A 27814-nucleotide genomic window follows, 5' to 3' on the forward strand; every position below is an offset into this window, starting at 1 on the left:
TTGCAGCCTGCGTCTTTCCCGAGGTCATTTCCAATCAGAATTATGATAAGAGCATGTTATCAAAAAAAGAAAAACAACAACAACTCGAGTGTTTTTAATCAGACGTTCTGCTATTTTCTAAAGGTTTTTTCCAATTTTGATGAGTTTGCTTTTTTAAAATGAAATAGGTTTTGCTTTTCAGCAGTGCACATAAATATTTTATCATCTCATCAGTGTTTTCTTATCCTCCTCCCATCTATCCTACCTTGTGCTTCTTTTCTTTTTCCTCCCACCGTGTGCTCTTAGAGCTCCCCCCTCATCCTCCCCAGGACATAACGTTTTTTTTGTCCTTCATCCCCTCTCTCTGTGGCCCTTTTATACCTTTGTACTTCCTCATTTATTTCCACTCTAGCACTTCAATGCTCTTTAACACCGGAGACGTGCTTCCTTAACAACCCACTATAAGCACTAAAACATGCCTTACGTAATCCAAGTAAACAGCCTTGGAGCACAGGTGTGAAAGCAGCCATTCTGGTGACCTCGCAACGAAACCTTTAAGGAGACCTTTTGAAGAGCGATTTGGTGGAAAGGTTATAAACAATTACTTTCTTTCCTGTTGTATCTGTATCTTTTGACAGCCTCAGTTTGAAGAAGCTGGTTAATTCTGACTCAATAGGTGAGGTAACAGCTAGTTCTAAAAAAATAAAATAAAATAAAAAACCCAAAAAGTGGCCTGCCATCATCTTGAAACTGCTCCAAAATGTCAAAACAATTCATATGAACATTGCTTTATATACCTTTACAATACTGCCAGTTTGCATTAGTTATTTGTGAGCACAAATAAGCGCTAATACCATTAAATTGAAGTGTTGAAGTGAAGAACTGATGGGTTTTTACACAGAAAGGACTTTTGAAGACACATTTAGAGGAGGCTAAAGTCAGTGTCTCAATGAGCTGAGACTGTTGGGGGCTACTTGGCGAACAGTATTCATGAGGGAGTCTCTAAAATGTCTAAATGCTTGCGGGGGTGTTGAGTCGCAGACGCTTGAATTTTTGTCTCAAAATAGTCACAGTGCTGTCTTTAACCTGCTTCAGTTTAGTTTCTGTAACTCCAGGTTGACAGAGCTGTATTCTGACACCTTCATTGTAGCTTTTCTATGACAGGAAACATCCAAGGCTACAACCCTGAATGTCCAGGTTTTAAAACTACACCAATGATAAATAGTAACTACTGAAAAACTGGCCCGAATCAGCCTATGTTCATTTCAAAAGTGCACTCCAGTTGTTTAAATCATTTTTGTTTCAAGTTCCTGAAAAAGATAATAGATTAATGAGCCTTTACACACAGTAGCTGCATAGATTGAAATGTTTTTGTCCTTGTGTGTGTGTGTGTGTGTGTGTGTGTTGCTTTTCTCTCCCTGCAGATGGCAAATAGATCTACTGATGTTGCCCCAGCAGCCAGCGATGGGATGAATTATGTAACAGCCTCGACGGGTTATGAAGGCGACGGTGCAGGGAGAAATAGTGTTTACGTTGCCGTCGTGACAACGGATAGCATAACCTCTGTATTTACATATATATCGAGCCCTGCGTATCCTCCCATGTGTATGCGCGGCATGTGACTTGCTGCAGGCGACTGATGCATTGATGTTTAATGAGCGGCCTCAGCAGACAGGTTGTCCCAGAGCCCAAACAAAACATAAAGAATAAGGAAATACATTGGCTCTTGATGAATTTTACGAGAGTTGTCATCTAATTAGTTCAGTATGCAGACTGGTTTAAAGCTGCGTGAGACCCTCTTGTGTAAGTCAAGCTTAAGTGGGGATTTAACTGTTGCTGAAGCTACGTGACCCTAAAGACTTCAGCTTTTTCTACGCTGCCCATTCAAGGAGGGATTGTTATGTCATTTTGTGTCACTATTTGTCTTTTTCTGCATCGTCGGCGTGACATTTGAAAGCCCACAGCTCTACGCCACCTTTGTTTGGTCAATGTGAGGCAAAGGTGAGCAATCCCAACATAATGAATGCGCCTGTTTTCGTGGCATTATTGCGTGATCTTTGTGCGAAAAGCGCCCGTGCTGCTCTGCTAGCAGAGATATCGAACTGCGGGTAATTGGTTTACTCTTCAGGTTAACAACTGTGTCACTAATAACATAATTAGCCTTTGTTTGTAATGTAATTTCTCCTAAAAAGTGGAGTGAATGGAGGCTCTTTCGGTTCTCGTGGGTGTTCAACACAGCAACAAAGAAGCACACAGCAAATCCAAATTTTCCAATCAGTTACTTCCAGTCATTCTCCCCCTTTTTTGCCCCCCCTCTGTCTCTGTCCTTGCATGTCTCGCCCACCACCTGATTTGCTTTTCAAAGGGGAAAGCAAAGCATCTGCCTATTACGAGGAGCCCAGGGCACTCTGCGGAGCTGTGTTAAGTAATAACAAGCAGTGACGTCAAAGGTTTTCCATTCGAGCAAGAAAGAGGGAGGGAGGGCAGCGAGGCAGAGAGAAAAGGAAAGGGAGGAGGTGAGGCAGACATGGAAGTGGTTTGGTGTGAGAGAAATCGTATGCTTGTGTGTTAGCTGCTCAGGTTTATGTGTGACTGCTGTAAGACTGCACATAAAAACAAAAATATATACTTATTTATGAAACATAAATGATATGCAAGCTCATCATCACTTTGAAAGTAACACATATTAGTGCAATGTTCTTTTTTTCTACTCTGACGTGTTTCTTTTTTCAGCAGGATTTGGAGAGACGTAAAAATGGATTATTATCCTGTCACCCATCTGTTTGTGGAACATAACTCTTTAAATCGCCCTATCTCATGAGCCTTAATGTCTCTGTCACAGTGAGGAACGAGGACAGCATCTGTTCATACGAAGTCAGGGTGGGATCAAGTTTGTTTTAGTTCACGGATATAGGTTGAGGTCCTGCACCAAATGCCACTTATGCAACACTGTTATTGTTTTTGTTTTGTTTTTTAAAGGTGACCTTCATTTGGCTGAAAAATTAGTCTCAAATCCTTTTTTTTTTTAAAGGCTGAAGGGTTTATGTTGTGTAATTTGAAAGACTTAAAGAGATGGGTTGACGCTTTTGAACTGCGGTTGTGTAGAAAGGTTATCAAGAAAAAAAAATCTTACCTCAGGTTGGAGCAAAAGAACCTAGCTAACAGCTCGTCCAGTCGAGGCCAAGCTCAGAGAGGATTTCCTGTGCTACTTCCTGCAAGAATGTCATCATATTTCTGCCTGAATAATTATGTAATGTTAAGTTTGAAGCATTTTTGACAAAACAGCTTGGGCATGAAACACTGAAAGGTTTTTAGAATTGGACTAGAGAGATCAGACTAGTTCAGTTCTGTCAGAATTAAACTCTATTTGGCCACGCTGAGGTCACTCAGAAAGGTATCTACAACAGGTGAGATATTAGCTATTCATAACCTCCAAAAGATATATTTCTTTAACCTAAAGCTTTATTCTTAAACCCCAGAAATAAGCATTTCTGACCTAGGTTTATATGCAGTTTTTGGGGGGTTTCCCCCTCCTTTATAACCAGAAGTGTTAGCAGTGGCAGGGAGTGGTGGATACTTAGCCTCTAGTGATTAGTGGATTACACCTTAAGACAATATAGCAACTTAACACGCCTCATTATGGCTGCTGATCTTACTGTTTGTTGCCACAGCAAACACAAGGGCGCACACAACATGCACTCTACTAACAGAGCTCTGTGTGAAAGAGCGTTTAAATACCACCGAATAAAAAGCAGCTTCCAGAGGATGTGTTTATGGCACCGATTCTAAAATACACGTGACTGTGACGGTTACTGTTCGACTCCCTGGGTATGCACAGCAATGTCAGATCTTATCGACGATGCCCATATTTTGGTGCTTGTTTGGGCTCATAACAAGCACAGGTAAAAATGCTTGAAGAATGTCTAAAAAGTCCACCCCGTCACAAGAAGCCTGTTTTCACTACAGCCTTAGCTGCTGAGTAAACAAAAGTACAACTAGCAACAGATTAGTTTCAAAGACAACAACAGAAAAACCAGCTGGTTCACATATATTAGATGGTGACTTCCCTGTTTGTTTGTTTTGTTTTTCTTTTCACCTCCATTCTTTACCTCTTTGTTTTCCATATGCTACCTCTTTAAATTAGTTTATTTGGGGAACTTTTATCTTAATAGCGACTTGCTGAAGCTCGCAGCCACAGTCTCTGTTTTATCCGCGGGCCTTTCTCACGTACGCGCACCTATTTGTGTTGGTGCCCTTTAAATTGGGCAACAGGGTGCGTTCAGCCGAGCGGTGACGTCAGCAGCCTGCATCAGCACCTTGGATACGGCAACACCATTCACCGTGGGGCTCCTGCCCCGTTCTGGACCAATCAGCGCTCAGTTTTCTACATACCGTTCAGCACCACCTACGCCGATGTATTGCTCCGCTGTAGGGAATCTCCTCTCAGGCAAAACACGTTCGTGCGCTATAACTCCCGAGTTTCTTACGGTAGACTGCAAACATACATCGTAATAAGGTGGGAAAGTCGCTTGAAATGCCCCTTTAAGGTTTTGGTGACTGCAATTAAAATCAAAAGGTGTTTATTAACAGCGCTTTGTATAGGCTATAAAAGTTACACCAGTCTGCACGTTTGATAGAAGGTGCTTAGTTTGTATATATCATCTCCTTCACGTCTCTGTTTCAATACAAAGTGGATATATGTTGTCTAAACTGTCTCAACATCAATTATTTTTTGCCTTTCCCTGTCAGCACAGACCTAGGTTAGCTCTGACGCAAACCCTCATCACAGGCGTCTCTCCCATTTCTCAGAATCATATGTCTCAGACCGACAGCGCGAACCAGCCAATGAGCCCACGAGTCTGGCAACGACTAGTGGGCGGGACTCACCCTTTGGACCAATCGCGGCCAACGGAATTGTTTTGACCTCTGAAACCGCATCACGGCCTGCCTCGTGCCCATGGCGGAGGAAATCTATAAATACGGGGAGCCGTACACCAGAAGGGGACGAAGTTGCGAAACTCCCGAGTAGGAGGGAGCTACTCTGCAAGCCTGCTGAACGAGGAAACAAACAAAAAAAGAAACGCTAAATAACCCTAAAAACAGAAACCGGAGCAAATCTTAAACGCCAATCCTCCGAAATCGACTTGTACTGGAATATTTTTTGTAACGTCGCTAATATATTCTATGTGAAGAAAGTATTTATACTTTTTTTTTCCTATTTGCACTAACTAACGGTACTCCAAAACTACTAAGAATTTTTATGTTTTACAACAAAGTAAGTATTTTAAGCTTGTCCGTGTACGGTGCCGGTCTCTACATGTTGCTAGTCGTCGTGTTGTAGCTTTACTTGTACTTTTTAAGCTGATTTGCGACGTCAGTCGACGAAGTTAGGGAGGGGTGTAGGCTAGGTTCTGGCGAGGAAAGTGGTCAGGATGAACAGCAACCAGACAAATAAAGCTGCATGTATGTTCTTGTTTTTAGCTGACGGTAACTTATTGTATTTGACCTTTTCAGTGGAGTCAGTACAGATTGTTATTTTAATATTTGTACCAGTATAAACTTAATAAAATCTGGGGTAACGCTAGGGGTCTCCATGCTGATAGATATGCACCTTTTTATGTATTTCAGCATTCTAGGGCTTGTTTGTATCCGATCTCGCTGAATGTTTATCCTCCTAAATTGGTGTTTAATCTGCAAAGGATTTCCTCTTCCTTCTTTAAAATGGCAAAAACCCGGGTCTTATTTTTCAGTACAGAAAGCTCCGAGACTAATCGGTCCTTTCTGCATGGAAAATAACCCCGTGACTGGGCTGTAAGCTTTGAAAGCCACCCCGATCATTTCCTCATCAACTTATCCATCATTAGGATTTCTTGACAGGGTGTTAACTTTGTTGGGTTTGCTGTTAATTGAACCCAGGATCCCTGCAGTACTTTTCCTCTCTCTGCCTTATGGAGGCTCTCCAATAACCTGTTATGTAAGAGGATTCCCTGTTCTGGTGCGAGGTTAATGTGCTCTGGTGCCTACTTTTTGACATTTGTGTGGATATCGTGTCAACAAAAATGCAACCTGTTCCTCTTGAGCTTATTTTAATTTACTTACAGTTTCTCCTCTCTCTCTTTTTTGTCTCATTATCGTTGCAGGAAAAATATATAGCCCTGTGGAAGGACACGACTTTTACAAAACCAGCACTCTTGATTTTCTGAAGCTGTTTCATCCGAGTCCCGTTTGCTTTTTGACACCCTGCCTGGAGCTCGTCTGTGTTGCCAAACACGGATAAACAAAGCAGACCCGGTGGACGCGTTCAAGGTCAGACACAGCTAATCTCCACGCACCTGGAACACTTCAGCAGTTCGCTATGCAGCTTGAAATCCAAGTAGCTCTCAACTTCATCATCTCATACCTGTACAACAAGCTGCCGAGGCGACGGGTCAACATTTTCGGCGAGGAGCTGGAGCGGCAGCTGAAGCAGAAATATGAAGGACACTGGTACCCCGACAAGCCATACAAGGGCTCAGGATTCCGATGCATCCACGTGGGCGAGAAGGTGGACCCTGTGGTGGAGAAAGCAGCCAAAGAGAGTGGGCTGGAGATCGAGGATGTCCGCAATAACCTGCCCCAGGACCTCAGCGTGTGGATTGACCCCTACGAGGTGTCCTACCAGATCGGCGAGAAGGGGCCAGTCAAAGTGTTGTACGTCGACGACAGCAATGAAAGTGGAGTCTGTAACGGAGGGCTGGACCTGGACAAGGAGATCAAGAACAGTTTCAATCCTGATGCGCAGGTCTTCATGCCCATCAACGAGCCCGTGAACGGCGCCTCTCCGGGCTCCAGCTCTCCCTCCCCACCGTTCGGCCACTCTGCGGCGGTCAGCCCCACCTTCATGCCCCGCTCCACCCAGCCTTTAACCTTCACAACAGCCACCTTCGCTGCTACCAAGTTCGGCTCCACTAAGATGAAGAGCAGTGGGCGCAACAACAACAACAACGGCGGCAGTGGCGGCGGCGGCGGCAGCAGCGCTGGGAACAAAGTGGCACGTACCTCTCCCACCAACTTGGGCCTGAATGTGAACAGTCTCCTTAAACAGAAAGCCATCTCCACCTCCATGCACTCACTGTACGGGCTGGGGCTCGGCATGCAGCAGCAGCACCAGAAACCCTCGGCCCTGTCCCCCAACGCCAAGGAGTTTGTGTTCCCCAGCCTGCAGGGCCAAGGCAGCCAGAGTGCTCTGTTTCCCGGGGACAGCTCGCTCAGCCTCAGCCCGCTGCAGTACAGCAATGCCTTCGACGTGTTTGCGGCCTACGGTGGCCTTAACGACAAGTCCCTCATGGATGGCTTGAATTTCAGCTTAAGCAACATGCAGTATTCTAACCAGCAATTCCAGCCAGTTATGGCCAACTAGTACACGTGAAGGTACTACTTAAGCTACTACTTTGTACAGAAACGACCAGAGATAATGTGATGGTGGAAACAAATGCACATTTCAAAAAACAAAACAACAAAAAAAAAGTGTAAACAAAACCAGAATGTCAAAGATAAAAGGAAAAAAAAAAACGTGACTTGTTACGTGTAAGAACCGAGTTTCAAGTCCAAGAGCATGAGCCCGAGGGTGAATGATGTTGCCCCCTTGAGTTATACTTGTTTTTTCTCTGTTTTTTATTTTTTATTTCTTTTCTTTTCTTTCTTAAACGATGAAGCTTGTAGTACAACATGTCCAAGCTTGGTTACCTAAACTTCAAAATGCATTATTGTCGTTTCTTTTGCCAACCAAGCACAAAATATTTTTTTTACGCAACTGTTTTAAGATAAAAAAAAAAAAAAGACAAAAAATAAAAAATAAAGGTAAAAATGACACCACCACAAGTTATGGCCTCTTTCAGTATTTAAACATAACTGGACATAGCCAGTTTTTCAAGAAATTGGCTTGAATAAGTGGAATTTCCTGGTCTTTTTCTAATTGTATAATTTAATTTAGTACAGAGTTTGTAAAATATCAGAGTATCTATTGTTTCTACAACATGGTATTGCATTTATATCTTTTTACTACTCCAGTGATCTGTGATGGCTGCAGCGACTTTGTTTTCTTTTTTTATTGAAATGATAAAAAACAAACCCGAATCCATCTTTAAAAACAAAACAAAACAAAAAAAAAAACATTGACTATCCTAAAGATTGTGTACAGAATATTCCGTAGTGGTGGGATTTAAGAATATTTGCTTTTTTTGAAAAACACAAGAGTTGTATTTTCTGTTAAGAGTTTAAAAGATTTTTGCTATATTATGGACAAAATGTAATCGTATATTAATTTTGTACCTACATTGTGCAATACTTGATAAAAACAAACGGTATAACAAAGTATTCAGAGTCAGTGTCTTACATGTGAAGAGGGACTGATAGTTTATTAAGTTTGTATTAAAAGAGCTTGAAAATAACACTTGTTCCCTTCGTTATTGGGGCGGCGGGGGGGTTGTGGTTGTTGGAGGCAGATTATTAGCTGTGAAGTTTTCTCAACATGTCAAGGCAGAACTACTTTTCTTTCCCGAAGAGATAAATCGGGTGGAGACATCTTATACGCGGGACCATCTTCCAGTGTATAAGTTGCAGCATTAGCCGATACACATATAGTCCTTTAGAACGTATCTGAGCACAGTTCCTTTCCTTCCTGCATTGCAGATACATTAACAAACAAGTTCTCCGCAACGGTTTTCACACCACGAGAGCTGTGCTGGCTGCCGTTTGCCCCCTGGTCTGAGTGTCGTGACACACGGTTAGTGGGAGTGTGTGCAGCCTGAACTGAAGTAACCACACAAGGTTGCTACAGCACAAGAAGAAAAAAAAAAAACAGAAACCTTAAGCAGAACATTGGTAAAACCATCAGAAGATCCATAACTGATATAAACCCCATTTCTTCAGACTTTAATCACGCTGATGATAGATACTCGCATTATCAGTCTGCTCAGCACTGACGCGGGTCCAAACGAGATGCTCTGTCATAAAAGTTGCCTTATAAACGTAATAAAATGCGCACACACACACACACACGCAGAGCTGGATAATTGTGTTAACGTAGCTGAAAGCCGAGCTGATCGGTTACATTTCACCCAGTGTCCCCAACCATGTGGCCTGTTAATGGATAACCAGCATAGGTTTTTCTTTTTTGTGCAAGGTGGAATACGATCCCTAATATGTGCATACTAAGAAAATGCTTTCCTTCCTGGAGGCTCAAGAGTAATACAGCTAGAATAAAAACTAGAAACGGTGTTTGTCCTGGACTTTGAGGTCAACTCAAAGAGAGTCGGCACAGGGATGTTCAGTGCAAAAACACATGCGGTAGCACATTTAGTTTGGGACTTTTTTCACACACATTTAGGGCTTTATGAAAGTTACTATAATTACTGGGCAAGTGATGAGTTTCAACAAGGCGTTTGGCTAATAAACCATCAGATATAACTGCTGGAGTTGAGAGCAAAGTCAAACTAAAATGCTTCAGCTGAAGTTACAAAATCAGCCTGGTTTTGTAACATGGGCTGTTTGATCGTAAAGGCTTTTCAGATGGGGTGAAATCGCCCTGACCCTGGTGGCACATCAGTGTCCCCCCCACCCCGGCAGAGCCGTCCCATCACCACTTGTCTGTCTGCGTGTCCTCTGATACACTCAGGGCCTGATAGGGCTGTGTAAAGTTCAGCCCGTGTGTGTGTGTGCGTTTTATCTCGAGCCGCTGATACAGGCACTGGTGGGAGTGTGTTTGTTTATCTTGGTCTGCGACACTATGTTTGCGTGCACGTATGACCGCCTGCCTGCCTGCCTGCCTGCCTGCCTGCCTGGGACAAGTCGTTCTGAAAATAACTGGTGGAGGATGGCCTATTCTTGCACAGTCCTGATCCAGTGACCCTCTTATTTTAAAAATAAGAATATTCCTACTGACACTTTGCTGTAAATTGCTAGTCAGGACTGGGACTTTTAGCAAGGATAACAGGGGCAGAGAAGTGAAGTCGCACCTATCAACTCCCATGCTGTTATGCTACACATGGTGTGAATTAACAGGACATATGAGGTTGAGACCAGCGAAGGCTTTTGGCTGAAGTGAAAGAGACAGTGTAAGAGGAAGCTAGTGTAATCGCTACTAGCATTACTGGAAAATAAATCCAGTTTATGTTGTGCGAGTTTACAGAAAGTTAGCTCAAACAGCTTGAATGTTAAATGAAAAGATCAGATCTTCTGAAGTGCAAAGGTTATGGAGCTTCTTGAAACGGCCGAGGTGGACTGCTGCCATCTTAAAACAGCTCCAGTCTTAAAAAAAGAAAAATGTAGCTATACGTTTGATTGAAAGATTTAGGATGAGAGAAAAAACATGATCAGAATGCTGATAAATGCAGCTCTTTAAAAACACAAGCGAGGTGAAAGTCTGGATAAAAGCAGATCAGAAAAGCAGCAAAGGAAGACGTGATGAGAGCAGGATGGGCACGATGCAATGTGACTGCTACAGACACCTTGCCACCGCTGATATCAACGCTAACGCGATGCCAAGATCACCGCTTGGTCCCCCAGCACCCCCTGCCTAGCGTGTCATAAAACCAGGTGGGGGGGTCGGCTCAGCCAACGAGGCCGTATGGCAATGTCACCTTTCATGGCCAAAAAATCAGTTAATGGGGTTTCGCCTTGGTCCGGCTCCACGTCTATTTCTGGAGGCTCACTGAAGCAGATTGAACAAAGACAAGCTGGGACATTACTTCGCCGCACCTTATCTTTTTATCACGGAGGAAAGTAAAAAATATAGCTGACCATAGAGGATTGTGTTCCCTTGTATCCTCTCCTGCTTTTACTGTACCTAATGCTCATTGAGATCAACCGATAACACAAAAAAGCGTCACATTCCAAAGGTATGCAGTAATTATATTAGCTCAAACTTATGTCACATTTAAGCTTTACCACTGTGAGGCAGGTCTCAAAGGCTTGACAGGGCATAGAGTAGTTGCTGCAAACAGTTGTGAACAGTTCTTTAGAAATGTCTATATTCTGCCGACCTTACAGCGACAGATAGCCTGAAGCTAAGCGAGAGGAGAAAGAGCATATGTTTTACTTGATTTAAAAGTGTTTTTAGAAATTTAATAAGTGATTAAGGGTATTCTGATGAGTTTGCTCTTGCTTACTCTTTTGTTTTCTCGCATTCACACTCCTACCCACACACACACATACACACACAGACTTTTTTTCATGTGCAGTGTTTCCTGATGCGTCTGCAGCAGCTATACTCAGCTACAAGTCCCCGGCCCTTTAACTGCAGCTGTTCTTATCTGCACAAGAGGAGCAAAAACAAACGGACTGACACCATACTCGACCTCCCCGCCCCCTTCCAACACGTCTCGGCGTGACGTACTTTGCAGTTTCCAGGGCAGCCTATCGGGCCACTCCCATAATCATGCCTTGGACTCGAGTGGTGGAACAGATAACTAAGTAGCACATGTGCTGATCCAAGTCAGTGTGGAAACAAGTTACAACTTTGCAGGTTATAAATATCTGGCAGGCCTTTCAGGGTCCACTCGCTCTTGCTTATCAGAGAGAAATAAAACTTTATTTCGTACTTCATACGTTCTTTTGGTGTTGGTTTGATTGGGTCTATTAACATGATTCTTGTAGATCAGTGGTCTCCAATCCTGGTCCTCGAGGGCCACTAGAAGAATGTGTTCCCTTGTATCCTCTCCTGCCTTTACTGTACCTAATGCTCATTGAGCTCAACTGATACCACAAAAAAAACATCGTATTCTAGAGCAGGGGTGTCCAATCCTGGTCCTGGAGGGCCACTATCCTGCATGTTTTACTTGTTTCTCTGCTCCAACACACCTGATTTGAATCAATGGTTGATTAACAGGCTTCTGCAGAACATGAAGAGGTAATTTAACCACTGAATCTGGTTGAAATGAACAAGTTTAAAAAAAAAAAAAAATTATTATTACTTTTTGTTTAAGTGCAAAATTCCATATCAAGAATATTATCCAACTTTTAAACACAGAAACCAATGAATCAGGTTGCAGGATTTTTTTAATGCACATTTGCAGAGAAGGGACCAGAACACCAACTTGCCAGCAACACTTAATCTGGACTAAAAGATAAAGACCAGAAGATGATACCTGCTGGGCAAAGCATTGCATTGACTTGAAAATAGAGTTGAACACAGAACAAAACAAGACAACCAACATTTCTCAGAAACAGAAGCTTTATGTTCTTTGAGCCCAACATGACCTGGAGGACTCCCAACACAACACAAGCTGTGTAAAACTTTGTCGAAGGGAGTGGTATAAAGTCCCGGCCCTACAGCATCTCACTTTATCATTTTTGTTGAACTTTGTTACAACATAAGTAAAAAAGTGTTGCTACTACCTTTTCAAAACTTTTAGGATTGAGGTCGTCTTTTCAGGTATTCAGAGTCAAAATTCATGATCAGAGGTGCTGTAACTTTGTGTGGCACAGTGTGTGTATGTGTGTGTGTGTGTGTGTGTCCTCAAACAAGAACGAAAGAGTGGGAGGACATGAGAGGAATTTTCTGAATTCTCTGGGAGCCTTCACACTCCAGAAGAGGCTGATTTGTAATCAGGAGAGATGCCAGGGCACTCGTGGAATGACTGGAGGAGAAGTCTGTTCACACAAATGCATAAAAAGAAATCATCAGTGTACACACAAACAGCCAAACAATAAAAAAAATACAACTGCGCACTTTCTGTACCTGCTCTGAAGGGGGGAGCCGTCAAGCAGACCAAAATCCCCCTGAGGTAAATAGCTTATGTTTTTTTTCCTCTTTTCCTACTTAATTCTTTATCTATAGGGTACATGTCAACATTAAGTCCTTTCTGGAGCTGAGAAAACATAAACACCGCTTTCAAAAAACACATTTTCTGTCTATTTAAAGCCAGTTTGGATTTCTCCTTTGAACACTTTCATGAATAATATTTGCACATATTAAAAAAAGAAATGGGAGATGACCAGCCGGCCTCAGGTCATGAAACGTGCACTTTGTTTCCTTACACTCGGGATGGGAGCGTGCAGGACTGGGCTGTTTTGCCAACAGACTTCATTTATGCTCCACTTCTTAATGGAGGCTCTCTTTCTCTGTCGGTTCGAATGTTGGCAAACATTGCTTAGATTCATGTGGATCAGTGGGACAGGAAGAAAGAAAAAAAAAGAAGCTATCTCTGTAGTGTTTACCAGCAGAGGTGCAGAGCATCAATCATGAATGAGTGCTTCTATGTCAGGTTTGGGACTTTATGAAGTGCAAAGGTGAGGTTGGCTGAAAATGGAAACTTGTTTTTGAGCTGCAGAAGAGAACCTTTCGACGTACACGTGTCAATAAGTAATAATCCAGGAGGTTTTGGTGCAGCTGAAAGTGGAGCGAGCTGTTTGTCAGTGGACCTGTTTGGACATCACCAGGAACTGTCTCCACAGCTGGAGAAGCGCTGACTGACTCAGCGCTGAGGAATTCAAACCATCCCACCAAATAAGGCTTCCCAGGACACTCACGTGCAGCTTGAAACACACTCTTTCCATTTGCCCTTTCTTCGTCATACACCAAGTTACCATAGCACTAAAAACCTAAAAAAAACATAACCAGCAAGAACTAAACCCATTTCTTTTAGCTGTTTTTTTCCCCCCTGTGAGAAGTTTTAATAAAAGCTAAAGCAGAGTATGAGAGCTGTTGCTCTATCTACTGCAGACACACTAACCATCAAAACCACAAACAAAAGTCAGAAGTGAGCTTCAGCTGCATCCATGCAAAATCTGTTTCCTTCCCACAGGACTGTGCTGTTTTGTTGTCACTGCTTTGGTATTTTAGACACAAGGCCCCTATTCCCATCGACTTGACAAGCAAATCTAAAGCATTTGTTTTTTTGTAACCTTTCAGAAAATGCACATTAGACACATTTGCATTGGTTTGTAGCAAACGAAGTAGGTTTTGTAGTGTTGTTAGAAGATGGCAAACAGACAGTCCGATATACGGTGTTTGCTGATGTTATTCATTATTAATCATACGGTGCCAAAGCACCAAGCTTTTAAACACGCTGAAGTACAAGCAAAAGTGCATTCTGTTGCTTGGGAGTTTGCAACCTGGTTGCACCGATTCCCCAGTCAGAAAGCCGTTGGCTCTGTTGGCCGAATACAGTGAACAAAACTGGTCTTGTGCAACAATCGGACAAAAAAGCATTTGTTTCACTGGGTGTTGTAGTTTAACCTCCTTCTCTGCTTGCTTTACATTTTTGTTTTTTTGTTACTTGCAGAGGATCTACCACATGATGTTGAACGTGCAGAAGCAGAATGGCCAAACGGCACGCTCGGGTAAAAGGATTTCTTGATTTTGAAACCATTTCACTGCCTTCAGCTAGAGCTAAGCACAACTGTCAAGCAGATGTTTTGGCTGTGCTCCACCGAACAGAGATGATTTCTTCCCCCTGACTTTGAGCTCTGATACAGCCTTGTATCAAAATGTTTGCTTTTGTGGTGGCAGAATTATTCTAGGTTCATTTGCGGTAAACAGCTTTCTGTTTTCTACCCGAAAGATTAAAAGCAGTAACTCCACATTGGCATCGGGGGCCACAGTGGTAAGGCCCGACTTGTGCAGTGATTTAGGGAATGTACCACTCACCTGTCAACCAACAGCACTGCACACAGAGGCAATAATGAGGCCCGACTTGGCAGTAATGAGAGAGATTCCTCCATCCAGCCTACATTTTCTTGCTCTGCTGTCTGTTGCCAGGAAAGCCGAGCTGGCTCCCTGTTAGAGGAAAGTAACCAGAAAATCTAGTGTCAGCTCAAGCTATTTATTAGCAATTTCTTTTCCCTTCTTCTTCTCTGCAAGTTAAATTCATGGCTGGAAGATATGAAAGCCATTTTTACATATTTTGAAAACAAAACAAAGAAAGGCAAAGGCAGCTTCCTTTTATTGCTTCAAACGTATTCTTTGTAAATTTACTTTCTCCTCATATTTTGGGTGATTTATTCAGTCTCCTGACAACAATAAATGAATTGGATTCTTGTGTCGTAGTGTAAGACTTGCGAGCTAATTAAACAAATACAGACAGTCGGGTATCAGCTAGACGTAGTTACAGCTCATTTGTTAAAAGCTAATTGTGATGCAGATGAACAGAAAGAGAAAGATGGCGCTTGTTAAAATACACAAGAATCCATTTTTTGCTGTATCTGAAATGATGGTAATTATTGACGATGCAAGTTTATATTTTGTCTTAGTGGGCATAGACAGATTGCTATGACTGCAGGCACTGGGTGTAAATTAACCTCGAGCCTTTAATAACATGTGAAAACAGACCTCGATGTGTCCTTACAGACAACCACAGAGCATATCACACCACCAATGACATGTTAAAACATTTCATTTTTGTGTTATTTTTATACAAAGAAATCAACAATAGTCACTAGTCTTAACATGTCAAATAACCACTAAAGTCTTAATGACACTGTGGAGTAAATGTCTTACCTAAACAGCTCTGCATCAGACTGAGCTCGTTTGACATAAAGTCTCGTCTTTTTTCGTCTTTTTGTGGGTAGGTTTGGGTCACAAACATAACCACGACAAAGCACAGCAATTTTTAAGGGCGGGACTCTTTGTATTTTCAATGATCTAGGGTCCCCATTTTAAATTACTTAAGGGACGGGTGTGTGTTGTTTTCATAAACAAAGGAATTCATCTCAGAATATTAACAAAAGGCTCAGAGTTGGAGTCTGTAATAATTGGAACGTGGACAAGAAATGGAAATATCAAATCATAAATTTTACCAACCCAAGTAAAAGGCTGTCAGTAGAAACACTGCATAACTTTATTGTGCATTTAGATGGGCCATTAATTTGGTGTGGTGATTTTAATGGGCAAAATACATTATGGAATAATTGGGATGATCACAATGGTATAATAACTGAAGCAATTATGGACAATAAAAGCTGGTTTGTCTGAATGATGGAAGAAGTGCAAGAATTAATTATTATAGTAACAAGAACAGAATCATCAGTAAAACGTACATTAGTTTCAGACTCTTTGAGGAGCATCAGTTCAATTCCTACAGAAACAACGATAGGCAGTGACCACTAACCTATAAAAAACCAAACTGGATTTAGGAACACAGCACAAGGATACCGGGGGAGAACAGAAATAATGTTTCAGTAATGCTGATTGGACAACATTTCTGAGTGTGAGTGATAGAGAAATAGAAAACGTGGATTTAAAAGTGGATATTGATCAGTTAAACGTGTCAATTTGTTCAACTATTTTAGAAGCAGCAAACAAATCTATACAGAAGAAAGGAGGTACGAATAAGAAAAAGATGGTTCCACGGTGGACAAAGGAATGTGAAAAAGCAATTAAGTCTAGAAATAAAGCTTTTAAAATGTTAAAAAGGAATCACAATGCTCAAACTTATTGAATATGAAAGGTTGCATGGTATTGTAAGAAGAACCATAAAAAGTGCAAAAACAGAGTTTTGGAGTAGGTTTTATAGTTCGGTGTGAAAAGAAGCAGAAATTAGTAAAGTTTGCGCAATGATAAGAAGAATAAATGGAAAAGGACAAGAGTATAGATATCCATTTCTTTAAGACGAGGAAGGAACTGCAGTTGAAAATAAGAAGATAGCTTTTATTAAAATTCATAGTTCAAATCATATTAATGAAGAAGGAAAAGGAGGAAAGGAGAATACCATCAAAGAGAACAGAGTTATTATAAGAAGAGGAAGGTGAAAATGATTTATTAAATGTACCGTTTAACAGAACTGAATTAAATTGAGCACTGCAAAGATGGGAGATATCAGCACCAGGAAAAGATCAGATAAAACATCTTAGAGTGTCATAAAAAAACATACGTTTAGAATTATATAAAAGAGTTTGGGAGGAAGGGAAGATAGCATTGTTTGAGTCCACACTCCATACTAGTTGATGGTGGTAATGCACCATATTGGTTGTTTGCCAATCGCAGAAGAAAACCATAGAAGAAGAACAAAAAGAAGAAAGTCTGCTGTTTTCTGCTCACTGTTTGAGCTTGGAACCAGTTGTTTGTGCGTTCCTGCTCTGATTTGTATTTTTCTATGCTGCCTCGACACCCATTTTTTTTGTTAAAGTTTCAGTTCTATCCAGCTCCACCTTTTGGGTCAACATCTTCACTAAACGTGACAAAGTTAAGGGTCTCCAAGAGATGGGCAACCATGACCATCTGCCCTCTTTGTGTCGCAGGGACAGTAGTGTCTCATCTGAACTCCAGCTTCAGACTCCTGTATTACACATAAAGACATGTTTATTTTTGTGAAGCTGAATGTGTTATCACTGTGACACTCACTGACCTTTGCCACATGACCGTTAACGAGCAGCTGATGAATATATTTTATTCGTTTGTTCTTCACGCAAAGTCCAACATCCTAATGAGGAGGACCGTGGTACCGGGGTCCTGATTTAATTATTTTATTCTAGATTATTTTATTGTGCTCTTTTTCGAAGCAATATACATTTGAGTAAATATTAACTATTAGCTGGACTTTTGCTGAAATGTGTGTCAGCTTCGATTTTATCTCAGTTTGCGGCCACGTTGTGTTTATGTCGTGGCGTTTTTGTTTTTACACACACAACGCAGGTGGGCTCGGTGATGTCACTTCCCTCCCACACAGAACAAAGACGCTGAAGGCTACTCCTGTGTAGGTGGGCTGTGTGCACACGCGTGTGTTGTAGGAGGTGATAATGGGACCTCGGTGGGTGGTGTTGCATAAGAAAACGTCAGAACGCCGAAGAAAGGTTTGACAGAGAGTGAAGGAAAGGGAGGGAGGGTATCACTTAATGTATCTTTATTATGCCTCCCCTCCTGTTTCACTCTCTCTGCCTTTCATAGCAGCCGAACTGTCCTTGGCACCCAGTGATGTCTGAGACAACTGCAGTTTGTAGAAATGGACTCCAGCACAGATCAGATCGACTAGCTGAAACTGAGATAGATGGTGTAGACAAACACCATCTATCTCAGGTGGGACTTTAATGGTCATGCCTACCACCACCCCCCGGTGCCTTTCAGTGGTTTGGTCCATTCATTGCCTCGACCATCTTCACGGTCGCAGATCAGCTCACAGTGGATGTGTCTTCTGAGTAATGAACAACCACCAGGAAGAAGCAACTTTGCTAAGACTGAACAGGAACAGATTTCACTTCCTTCCGAATCATGTCAATGGTAAATACTGTAACAATTATTTCAAACTGGTCCAAATGTGCATATCTTTATTTCAAAAGAGCACTCCAGTACATTAATCATATTATTCAGAACTTAAATGTTACCAAGTAAATCTATTTATTCACCAACCTGTTTACAAAACCTCCTAACTCCTCCCTAATGAAAGTGTCAAGCCAAAGGTTAGAAAGATTGATTTTATTTGACTACATGAGCTTATATAAGTGGTGTTTGACTTATCCTTTCCTTAACACTAACAGTTTGGGACTTTATACTGCATGTGCCCACTCCTCTGAGTACAATTTGAGTACTGCTAGCACCACATATGGTGTCCCATTCCCCCAAGTGGGAAGCAGCCAACAGAAACAGTATTGCTGAAATCTTCTCGCATGAAGAACTCAAGAAACATTTAGGGCGCCATTGCATGTGTGAAAACTGCAAACGGATGTCCAAGTAGGTCTTTCTGCTGTATGTGGCTGGGATGGAAAAGTTGTTTCATTAGCTAATAGTTGTTCCTGTGACTAAAATGGGATGGTTGAGGTCAGTGAAGGTGGATTTAAGGTTTTGGCATCCTTATGAATGGAAACTCATCGAGGGGTTTTCATCAAAGGAAGAGGCAGTGACTTCATGTGCTACCTAAACTGTTTGCAAAGCTCCTTTGGGATCATTTTGGCCTCTCTTTGCGTTCGTTTCACACATCAGATTCCAATCTTGTGTGACGTTAATTTGAGTGATAATGTAAAAACACACTGCAGCCAGGGTAGGAAGGAAATACTGTCGGTTTTCTCCTTTAAAGTGTTTTATAGACAGAGGTAACTGCTCCATTTTGGCAACTTCAACTTGAAATTATTTGAACTCCGGAGCACTGCACCAATGACTTGGTGAAGTTTAAAATGTTGATAGCCTCAAGTGAACAAGTAATTGTCCCAAGTGCATGCCTTTGCAGGAATGTTGAATGTAGGTTTGGCCGAGAGAACTCAGACAGCCTCCTTTCTTTGTGGCTCTGCGGAGCTCTACAGTAGCCACATTTCAGTCCTGATTTATTGTGCATCCCTCACGTTTGCTTTTTCCACCCTCAGGCTGATAGCAGTCCACAGCAGGCCTATAAAACATCAATCCCATCTTGTGATATAGTGCCCGCTGCGCTGACAGCCATCACAGAGGATTACTGAGTTTTCTGGCGGCTGCGGCCAGAACGTGGAAGGAGGATGTGTGGATAAGCTGCATATGGGTTCTGGCAGGTTGTGCCTCTGAAATAGGATCTGTAGGTCTCTCTTGAGAAAATGCAGATGGGATTAAACAGAATAAAATCAAATTACATGGAGTCTAATGACCAAATAGGAGGGGGAAAAAAAAAACTAATGATTTTACCACACACGTATAATGGAAATGTTTGTCTAAATAACTGAAATTAAGTCCTATTTTTTGTGACTGTGTTGTTTTTGTTGAACATATATTTGAAATGCAGGTCAGGTAACAGATTTTGAAGCTCTGGGGAGAGGATATGAATGTAAAAAAAAAACAAATGTGGAACAGATGGCTGTCTCCTGTGCACAGCATAGAAACCAGAGCCAATAATGGATGAATTCCAGGTTTTATGAAAAAGCAGTAGGTGAGTTGATTTTCTCCTGTAAATTGTTTTTGTTTGTTTGTTTGTTTTGTTTTATTATTATTGTTTTTCTTTGTTTTAATGTTGTGACGTGCTGAATAAAACTACTCAGAGTTTGACTAAGAAATAATAAAACACCTCAAAGTGTTTGGAACCATCAAACTGAGAAATTAACCATTTATATTTATATATTTTTGCATTTTATAGAAAAAAAATGACATAGTAGACTGGAATTTATATATAAACATATATATAGATATGTTTACATGAGGGAGAAGAGTGAGTGTTTTTACACATAAATACAAATACAAAACATGATAAAACAAGCTAAATTAAAATGAAAAAAGCATGTATTCATACAGCATTCACTGATATATACAGCATAACTTCAACTACTTTTACTTGTCATTTCATCTACATTAAAATATATTGAAATTAAATTATTTCTGAGAAAACATCTTGTTTGTGTGGGTTTAGCAGCCTTGTAGTCTTTGGAATAAAGGCTGTGATCACTGACAGCAACTGAACTGACAAACCACACCCAAATGGGTTTAAACATTAGACAAAGATAATAGGTGGAACAACTTCATACTTGTTAAACAGAAGATTAGACAGTTCAGAAGTTTGTGCCTGAGTAGTTTCTCTTTGTTTCACACACACACACACACACACACACACACACACACACACACACACACACACACACACACACACACACACACTGCTTCATAAAGTTTTAATAACAGCACAATGTAAAATACAACGTTGTCTTTATCAAGGGTTGTATTAACCATTTAAACCAGTTATTAGACTGCACCTGGGAAGTGTCTTGGCTCGCATGTATGTTTGCACTTCAGTAGAAATCGGTCTGATTTCGGACATTTCTCGGCTCTGCTCCACTCCTGCTGCAGACGTCAGCAGCCCGGCCAGCGGGCTGAGATGGATGGGATATGTAACAGATGGAAGGATCCAGGAGAGGATGACAGAGAACTAAAAAGTAGGAAATGAGGAAGAGAGCGACATGTGATGGGGAGATTTGGAGAAGATGGGTTAGTCAGCCTTGCAGCAACAAGGCTCTGGGTTTGATTTGCAGCTAAGGGGTTTGTTAGGTTAATTAGTGATTTTAAATTGTGAATGCATTGTAATAGTTGCTTGTCTTTGTGTTGGCCCTTTGATTAACTGGTGACTGTCCACCATGAGTCCTGTCTCTCGCACAATCACCCCTGGAAATAGGCACCAGCTCCCCTCAATCCTGAACAGGCTGAACAGGATCAAGCAGCTATTGAAAACAGACAGAAGTATAGATGGAGAAATGATGAGCAGAGCTGCAGAGAGTGGTCAAAAGGCAAAAGCAATGAATAAAAATATCAGATGTTTAACTAGAAAATACCTGTAATCACAAGTAAAGCCTAAGTATATTCATAAGAAAATAGATACCATACTAAAATAGAATAAATTATTGTGCTGTGGTGATAATTCTAGTTTATTATTATACCTTATGAGCAGTAATAATGTAATAACCAGTTATTTATACAGCAACTAATCCACCATTTTTGTTTATGTAGGTCATGACAACGTTGCTTTGTAAAAAAGAAAAAGTGTTCAGTGCTAGCAGGGCTTCAAATTTTAAGCACAAAGTTTTTTTATTGCTAAATTCTTACTAAATATCTATAATTTTCAGTGATGATGTGCTCAAAGATTTCCAGGTGCTCATTGCAAAGTATAAAATCAAACATAAAAAGGTTATATTGACTTATTTCAAACGGTGCAATTTTAAAAAAGACTGGAGGAACTTGCGGGTATGCATTCAACGTAAACAAAACACTTTTATCTGCAAACTTTACTCAACAAGTCTGAGTATAAATACGTACCATTGCATCAAAATTGTTAGATTTCTCCACCCAAACCACTCCATGGATGCTGCCGTTTTGACATATTTCCCATCACTTCAGCTACTTCTGTAGGTGAACAAAGGCACAATTTTTTTAATTTAAGAACACATCAGCTACGGATATGAGAAGAAAGTAGGGATTTAGTTTTTCTTATATGATTTTTTAAAAATCGGACTACGGCTAATTGCTCTACAGTTTGGTGGAGGTGTTCTCCCTGTGAAAAATATGTTTGTTTTGGGTCAAACATCACATGCATCAATAAATGTCTCACATAGGCATGCTTTCATTACTGATTATAGCTACCGACTCTTTATTTTGCACATTTTCGCATGAGTTTTACTTTTTGCTTAATGATGATGACAACAGAAACTCAGCAGAACATTACAGAGACTATATTTCCATGAAAAGCTAATTAATGCAAACTCAGACACTAAAAGCTATTACCTCTGGAACACAAAAAGTGCAGTCCCAGACAAACTGCACAAACTCCCAGAAACACACTCACACAGCCATCAGAAACGAGTCAGTGAGTGTCCTCATTGGACAAACAGGTACCTGTGGGCTGACAGCTGAAAACGCAGTGCTGTAACACCATGTGACAGGTTGCAGAGTCAGAGACGGCCATGTGGCAGCTCAGTGCCCTGCAGGGAGGCAGTCTTTAATGAAGCCCGCAGTTGGGCTGCCTCGGGGGAGAAACTGTTGTTAACCTGACTCCGCGGGCGGTTTCTGATAGGTAGTTCAAGGGAGGAGGAAAAATATGGGGTGGGGAAAAAGACTGGAGGAAATTTAAAATGTTGCTTTTAATTTGATTTTATGTTGAAAAATGAGAGAATTGCAGCTTTTTGTGTTTTTTTTTTGGTAAAGTCTTGGACATAACACCATGCATGATTTCATGCAATGTTACAAGATGTCATGCTTAGAGTATGTGATGTGAATGACTCAGCTGCAGCCACACCCAATTAGCTCAATATCTGTAAAATTGACTGAATTATAGCCACTTTAATGGCCATTTTGACTCGGGTTGCCTCAAAGATTGGGCAAGGAATAGAGGTACAACCAATGATTTTTATTGTATTTTATTTTTTTAAATTTATTAAAAATCTGTCCAGTGCTGCATTTGATATCTTGCTAACTAACAGACAAACAGAAGCTGACTGCAGGTAATGGTAACATTTTAAACAAAGATCTCAGAATATGTGTTGGCAATCACTCTCAGCTACTACCACACCAAAGTTTAGGTCAAGATCTGTAAAACTCACTTATTTATTGCTACTATTTTTTTCAATAGGTCAGTTGTCTGTGGCAGTCATCCTGTATCAAGTTTATTTCAAAAGTTCAAATTTATTCACTGCTTCATGAAATATTTTGGTAACAGACAGACATATGAACATACACAGAGACATCAGCAAAAACAATATAGTCTCCCTTCGCCTACTCGGCCATGGCAAGGAGGCAGAAAAAAGAAAAAAACGGATAATGGAAATACTGGAATCAATGTTGCTCGTAATCACACAGGTTGTACGGATGATGTAACGCTGGTACAGTCATCCGTCAGATGATGTCAGCCGTCAGGGATCATCTGCAGAGGTGTGAAGGTAAATAATTTCACACATCTTCTCCGTTGTCTCCAGTCGCTCTTGGACAGGATCAAATTTGAGAATGTAAACACTGTTATCACGCCAGAGATGAAAATATAACGTTGTCCACATGCCGTAAGTCTCTGGTTCCCTCCTCCCACCCTGCAACTGAAGCTCCGCTTGTATTCATTGTAGCTCGACAATTTCACACAATAGACACAGTAATGACTGGGTACGGAATGACGCATGCACACACACACAATCACAAAATAGAAACATATACTGACTCTTTACTGAGACCACAGGCTTTCAGTGAACCACAACCTAAAGATCATCATTTCGCCTCTGCCTTCCCCTTCCACAGGAAACTGCGAGCACTGATTATATGCTATTTGTTTAAGTTATATGTGTTTTTATGTGTGAGACCAGAGGAGAAGTTACTTATAAAAATTCTGAGGTTAACAAAGGAACACATTTTAATTTTTTATTATTATTTTTTTGCCATCTAGCATAAAAATTCTAATCTAGTTTCACGCAACATGATTTAATAACTGCACTGATCCTGAGAGCAAAATATAACTGTTTCACTCTGAATGCACAAACGGTAATGTGACAGCGATTTTAAAAACACCAATATTGTTAAGTTTGTGCATTTTTCTTAAAAAGTAAGTTAATTGTTTTATCCTAAATGTCCCACAAAAAATGCAGCTTGATTACGTGATAAGAAATGTGGTTTTGAAATAAGAATGCTGTTTTTTGTCAACCAATATTAGACAAAATAAAACTGTCAACACGTTTTGACCCAAAAACAAGCGGCCATTTTTATAGATATAGAGCTAAGGTTTGTAGTGGTAGTAGCTGAGAGTCACCCCCTTGATTTGGGAAGAGCAAAAAGTGTTCCTTCAAGGAAAGCCTCTATCATTTTTTTAAGTTTATTTATACTCTTGGATAAAAGTAAAATGTGTTTAGAAATAGATTAGAAAATATTTTCCTCTTTACTGAAACACATGTTTATCTTAAATAATCAGTTGCAGAGATATTTATATCTTTAAATTTGTATCTAGAGCATTTGGGAGAGACTGTTGTACTCCCAAACAAAATAAGTCAACAATAGTTTTAGATGCAGTTTGCTTATTTATATTTATTCAAAACCAGTCTTTGTTGCTGTCAAGGCTTTTTAAAAGTAGCAGAATGCCAACTAAAACTTCCAAATTTTTAAAGTTTTTAAAGGAACTGAAGAGATCTCAATGCGTATTTCTATTCAAATAATATTTGTGAATAAAGTGAAATCTTTTACAAGGTAGAAAAGCAACAATAACTAGAAGTCATAACATTCATCTCCCGAATGAACATTTTAATATATGATTTGCTAAAATAGCACAAAGTACGCAGAAGTTAGATTGCAAAAAGTGTTTCAGAAATGTAAAAAACAAGTAAACAGCAGTGTGAATGCTGAACCAGCAATTTATTGGATTCAGATAAATGCAGGCAGAGGAAAAGCTGCTTGTTCTGAAGCAAGCACAGTGAGCTCTCCTATTGTATTACACACATATGCAAAAGACAAGAGACTAAACCTGCAATCAAACGTTGCTATCCGACTCCTGCTTCAGTAATAGAAACCTTTACAGTCAGACGCCTGAAACTCGGGACGAACAGTTTATTTCCATCAGTATGAGATATCTCAGTGACAGACCGATATTTAAAACTGACATCTGATGAAGGTGGTGACACGTTCAGCTACTGCGGAGCCACGGTGGCGGCAGTCGAACGTTTTCTGCTTTGCGCTATATTTGCTTTGTTGATGGGAACTCGCAGCTCTTATATGTGAGACTGGGCGAAGTTATGGCTGAACTGTAAAACTGATCATTTTTCTTCACCTTTGGTAATTGGAGGACAAAGCCACATTACGATACAAGAAGGACACGACGGTTGAATGGCAAAGGTTTTCATCATTATGTCCAAACAGCAAAGGCCCGCTGGGTTCAAACGTGATCTATGAAAGGCTCCCAGATAAAATGCAGATCTATTTGTTCTAATGAGGTTTGACAGCCTCGGGCTTTCGCTTGCAGAGGGACATTGATTTTAGTCACGAGGGTTTACTGCGAGAAATAATGTCTGAGCTCAGATCTGGTAATAACACCACATCCAAATAACTGTGTTCTAGTTTTAGTTCAGTAAAAAAGAAAAAAAGACAAACAACATTTAGTGAAACCATTAAGTTTGCTAATTGTTGTCCTCAGTTGGCAGGGTAACTGTTACCAATAATACAAGCCAATAACAATGTATTTCTCTGCATTATATGCATACAAACAATGTTGCAACATGTTTCTGAACAAATGTATGTGACTGATTTAATGGGAAATAAAGAAATAGAAGTAAAAACAGTTTATTACTGCAGGCTTTCATCTGTGAGGCAGCCATATTGGATTTTGAGGTCACGAGTCTCGAGCTGGAATTCAGACATTAGCGGCGTTCCAGTTGATTCTTTTTCCCAATTTGGCACCTGGAAGTTTCAGACTTTTGAATATAAATGGAACGCACCAGGAGTCACAAACAACGCGTTGTCGGCCCACTTGTTGCTCTCACAAGCTTCGCTAACGTGCTAGACCATCTGGTTCTTTCTGTTTTTGAAATCGCACACTAACAACCTCATGCTAGCTATGACCAAATTTAACACGGAAACAAACGAATAGTGGGAATTTCCGTCAACATGTAACTCAAAACAGGGAACTGCAATTTGCCTTTTCTACATCAGGCTTAAGAAATCTTGTAATATGTGTTGCAATGAGCAGCGATTAGCTCAGCATCAGGAAGCTTGTAGTTTTGTTTCTTAAATCTACAGAAAACATTTCTTCAGTCTTGCTCACTGTCAGTCAAACATTCTTTTGTTGATTCTCATTAATAGTGGAGGAAGAATATACCCTACAATGCAAGAGTCTGCTGAAGCCACAGTGTGGTTTCAACATCTAGCTTGACTTTCTTGTAGTCTTTTTATTTTACCCTCACCTCCTTTGCCACTAACAGCATGTTTGTCCTTAGAGGAGGACTGAAATAGATAGTGAACCAGCCAAACTATACAAAGTGGACATCTGATGCAGTGTGCTAAGAATAAGGACATGAGTCAACAGCGCTGTTCCCAGTCAGAAGGGACGAGCCACTGACTGCAACACATTTTCCCAGAGAACAGATAAAAGTTGGTCAAGAGGGAAGGCTGTGTTCTATTTCACTTCTTTCTGTTTGCTTGTTTTGTTTTTTTTTGCTGTCGACTTTATAATACGTGTTATGTTAGATGTTGTGCAAAATGTGTGTTAAATTAATCGTTACGCAGACTGCTCTTTACCAAACCATTTAGAAAATCTAGGCCTATTGTTCACCTTTAGAGAAGTGTTCGGCGCAGGTTTTCTTTAGGTATTACGCAATGTGCTTCAAAAAAAAAAAAAAAGCAGGTCAAACTAATCTCACACACCTACCTCCCTCTCAGCTAAAATCCCCAGTTCGTGTCTTCGAATCCAGCCCGGATGTTCCACTAGAGACAGAAACACACAAATCATCATTTATCATAATGTCAGCGAGTGCGACTGGGGCCCATAGTGTAAAGAGATAAGGGACGCCCTCGGCTTTCAAATTCATAGTAAACGAGCAAATGAGCGCGCTTCCAAAAACACCCCATGAACACATAAACAAATTCATTAACAATTTCTTTTTAGCTTGTTTTTTATTTTATCTCTGTGTATCGCTTTGTGCATCATCTTTAAAAGCCTAAATGCAGTCATGAAAATATGATTTCTTTGTTTCAGAATCAAAAGAGTTTAATCTCTTGACTAAGTCCACCTTTGCAGTTGATCTACTTGCAGCACCTATCACATGTTTGTGATCATTAGAATTGGTTTCCTTTAGCCGTCACTGCTGTTATCATAGTAACCATGACAACAGAGTGCCTGCTGCCTTAATAAAGCAGGAAATACGTAGAGCCTGATGCTTTGTGGTTGTTGACTGAGCTGCATCTCCACATGATTTTCAGCTCCATGTCCCAACCTTGATGCCTCACAGTAACACCCTGGGAAGTGAAATCGGTGACTCAGTAACCCAAACCACCCACTATAGCATCAGTCTTTTCACAAACTCCACCCATCTGATTTAGGGAGCCCATATTTCACCTCCTCCCTACCGTTTGACCACCGTCCCGAGCCTCGCCGCTTGCTTGTTTGCTGTCAAATGACACGCTGTGCCGATTGTAAGTGATTCAGCTGACTCACAAAGCAGTGTGGGCTGCCAACGACTGCCCTCCTCACTCCAACACTAAAACACAGCTGTGAGATACAGAACTAAGCTGAAAGAAGATGAGCAGAAACATGTAGAAAATAGTCCCTTTAAACCACTCTTTCAGGCCAGCTACCTATTCATATGCACAAAGTTTGGGGATTTATCCAAACATACAACAGAACTTTCCCTAAAGTCTTTTTCTTTCTTCTCTGTTTGCTACTGTTTTACTTCTAAAACTCCAGCCTGGCAAAAGTGGTTATAAATTAATAATTTTCTCCCCAGAGAGCCCCAGAGTGAGTCATTC

General features: G+C 40.7%; 2 protein-coding genes and 2 long non-coding RNA genes across 4 annotated transcripts in view; 2 read left to right on the forward strand and 2 right to left on the reverse strand.

Annotated features, from left to right (window-relative positions):
• LOC108239310 overlaps positions 1 to 4881 on the reverse strand; it is a 38406-nt gene extending 33525 nt beyond the window's left edge. Inside the window, exon 1 of the long non-coding RNA XR_005233841.1 lies at positions 4867 to 4881. This is a non-coding gene — a long non-coding RNA (uncharacterized LOC108239310). The remainder of the gene's footprint in view (positions 1 to 4866) is intronic.
• The window catches only part of mapk8ip3 (mitogen-activated protein kinase 8 interacting protein 3), a gene marked incomplete in the record, with an annotated part of 1049817 nt that overhangs the window by 57427 nt on the left and 964576 nt on the right, over positions 1 to 27814 (forward strand).
• On the forward strand, positions 5002 to 7834 carry LOC108239330 (protein Tob1). The gene is made up of 2 exons (XM_017421983.3): positions 5002 to 5254; positions 6120 to 7834. The coding sequence occupies exon 2, from the start codon at positions 6335 to 6337 to the stop codon at positions 7376 to 7378; it is 1044 nt and encodes a 347-aa protein (XP_017277472.1). The 5' UTR covers positions 5002 to 5254; positions 6120 to 6334; the 3' UTR covers positions 7379 to 7834.
• LOC108239291 lies at positions 20086 to 26803 on the reverse strand. Its single transcript, XR_001808712.3, has 3 exons — positions 26718 to 26803; positions 21650 to 21736; positions 20086 to 21057 (listed from the first exon to the last, which is right to left on the reverse strand). It is a non-coding gene; the product is annotated as an uncharacterized LOC108239291 (long non-coding RNA).

The sequence above is a fragment of the Kryptolebias marmoratus genome, linkage group LG12 (assembly GCF_001649575.2).
Source record: "Kryptolebias marmoratus isolate JLee-2015 linkage group LG12, ASM164957v2, whole genome shotgun sequence".
Lineage (NCBI taxonomy): Eukaryota > Metazoa > Chordata > Actinopteri > Cyprinodontiformes > Rivulidae > Kryptolebias > Kryptolebias marmoratus.

Bases quoted from the DNA above. Each gene is read 5' to 3' on its own strand.
- LOC108239330 (XM_017421983.3), top strand. From the start codon at position 6,335: ATGCAGCTTGAAATCCAAGTAGCTCTCAACTTCATCATCTCATACCTG.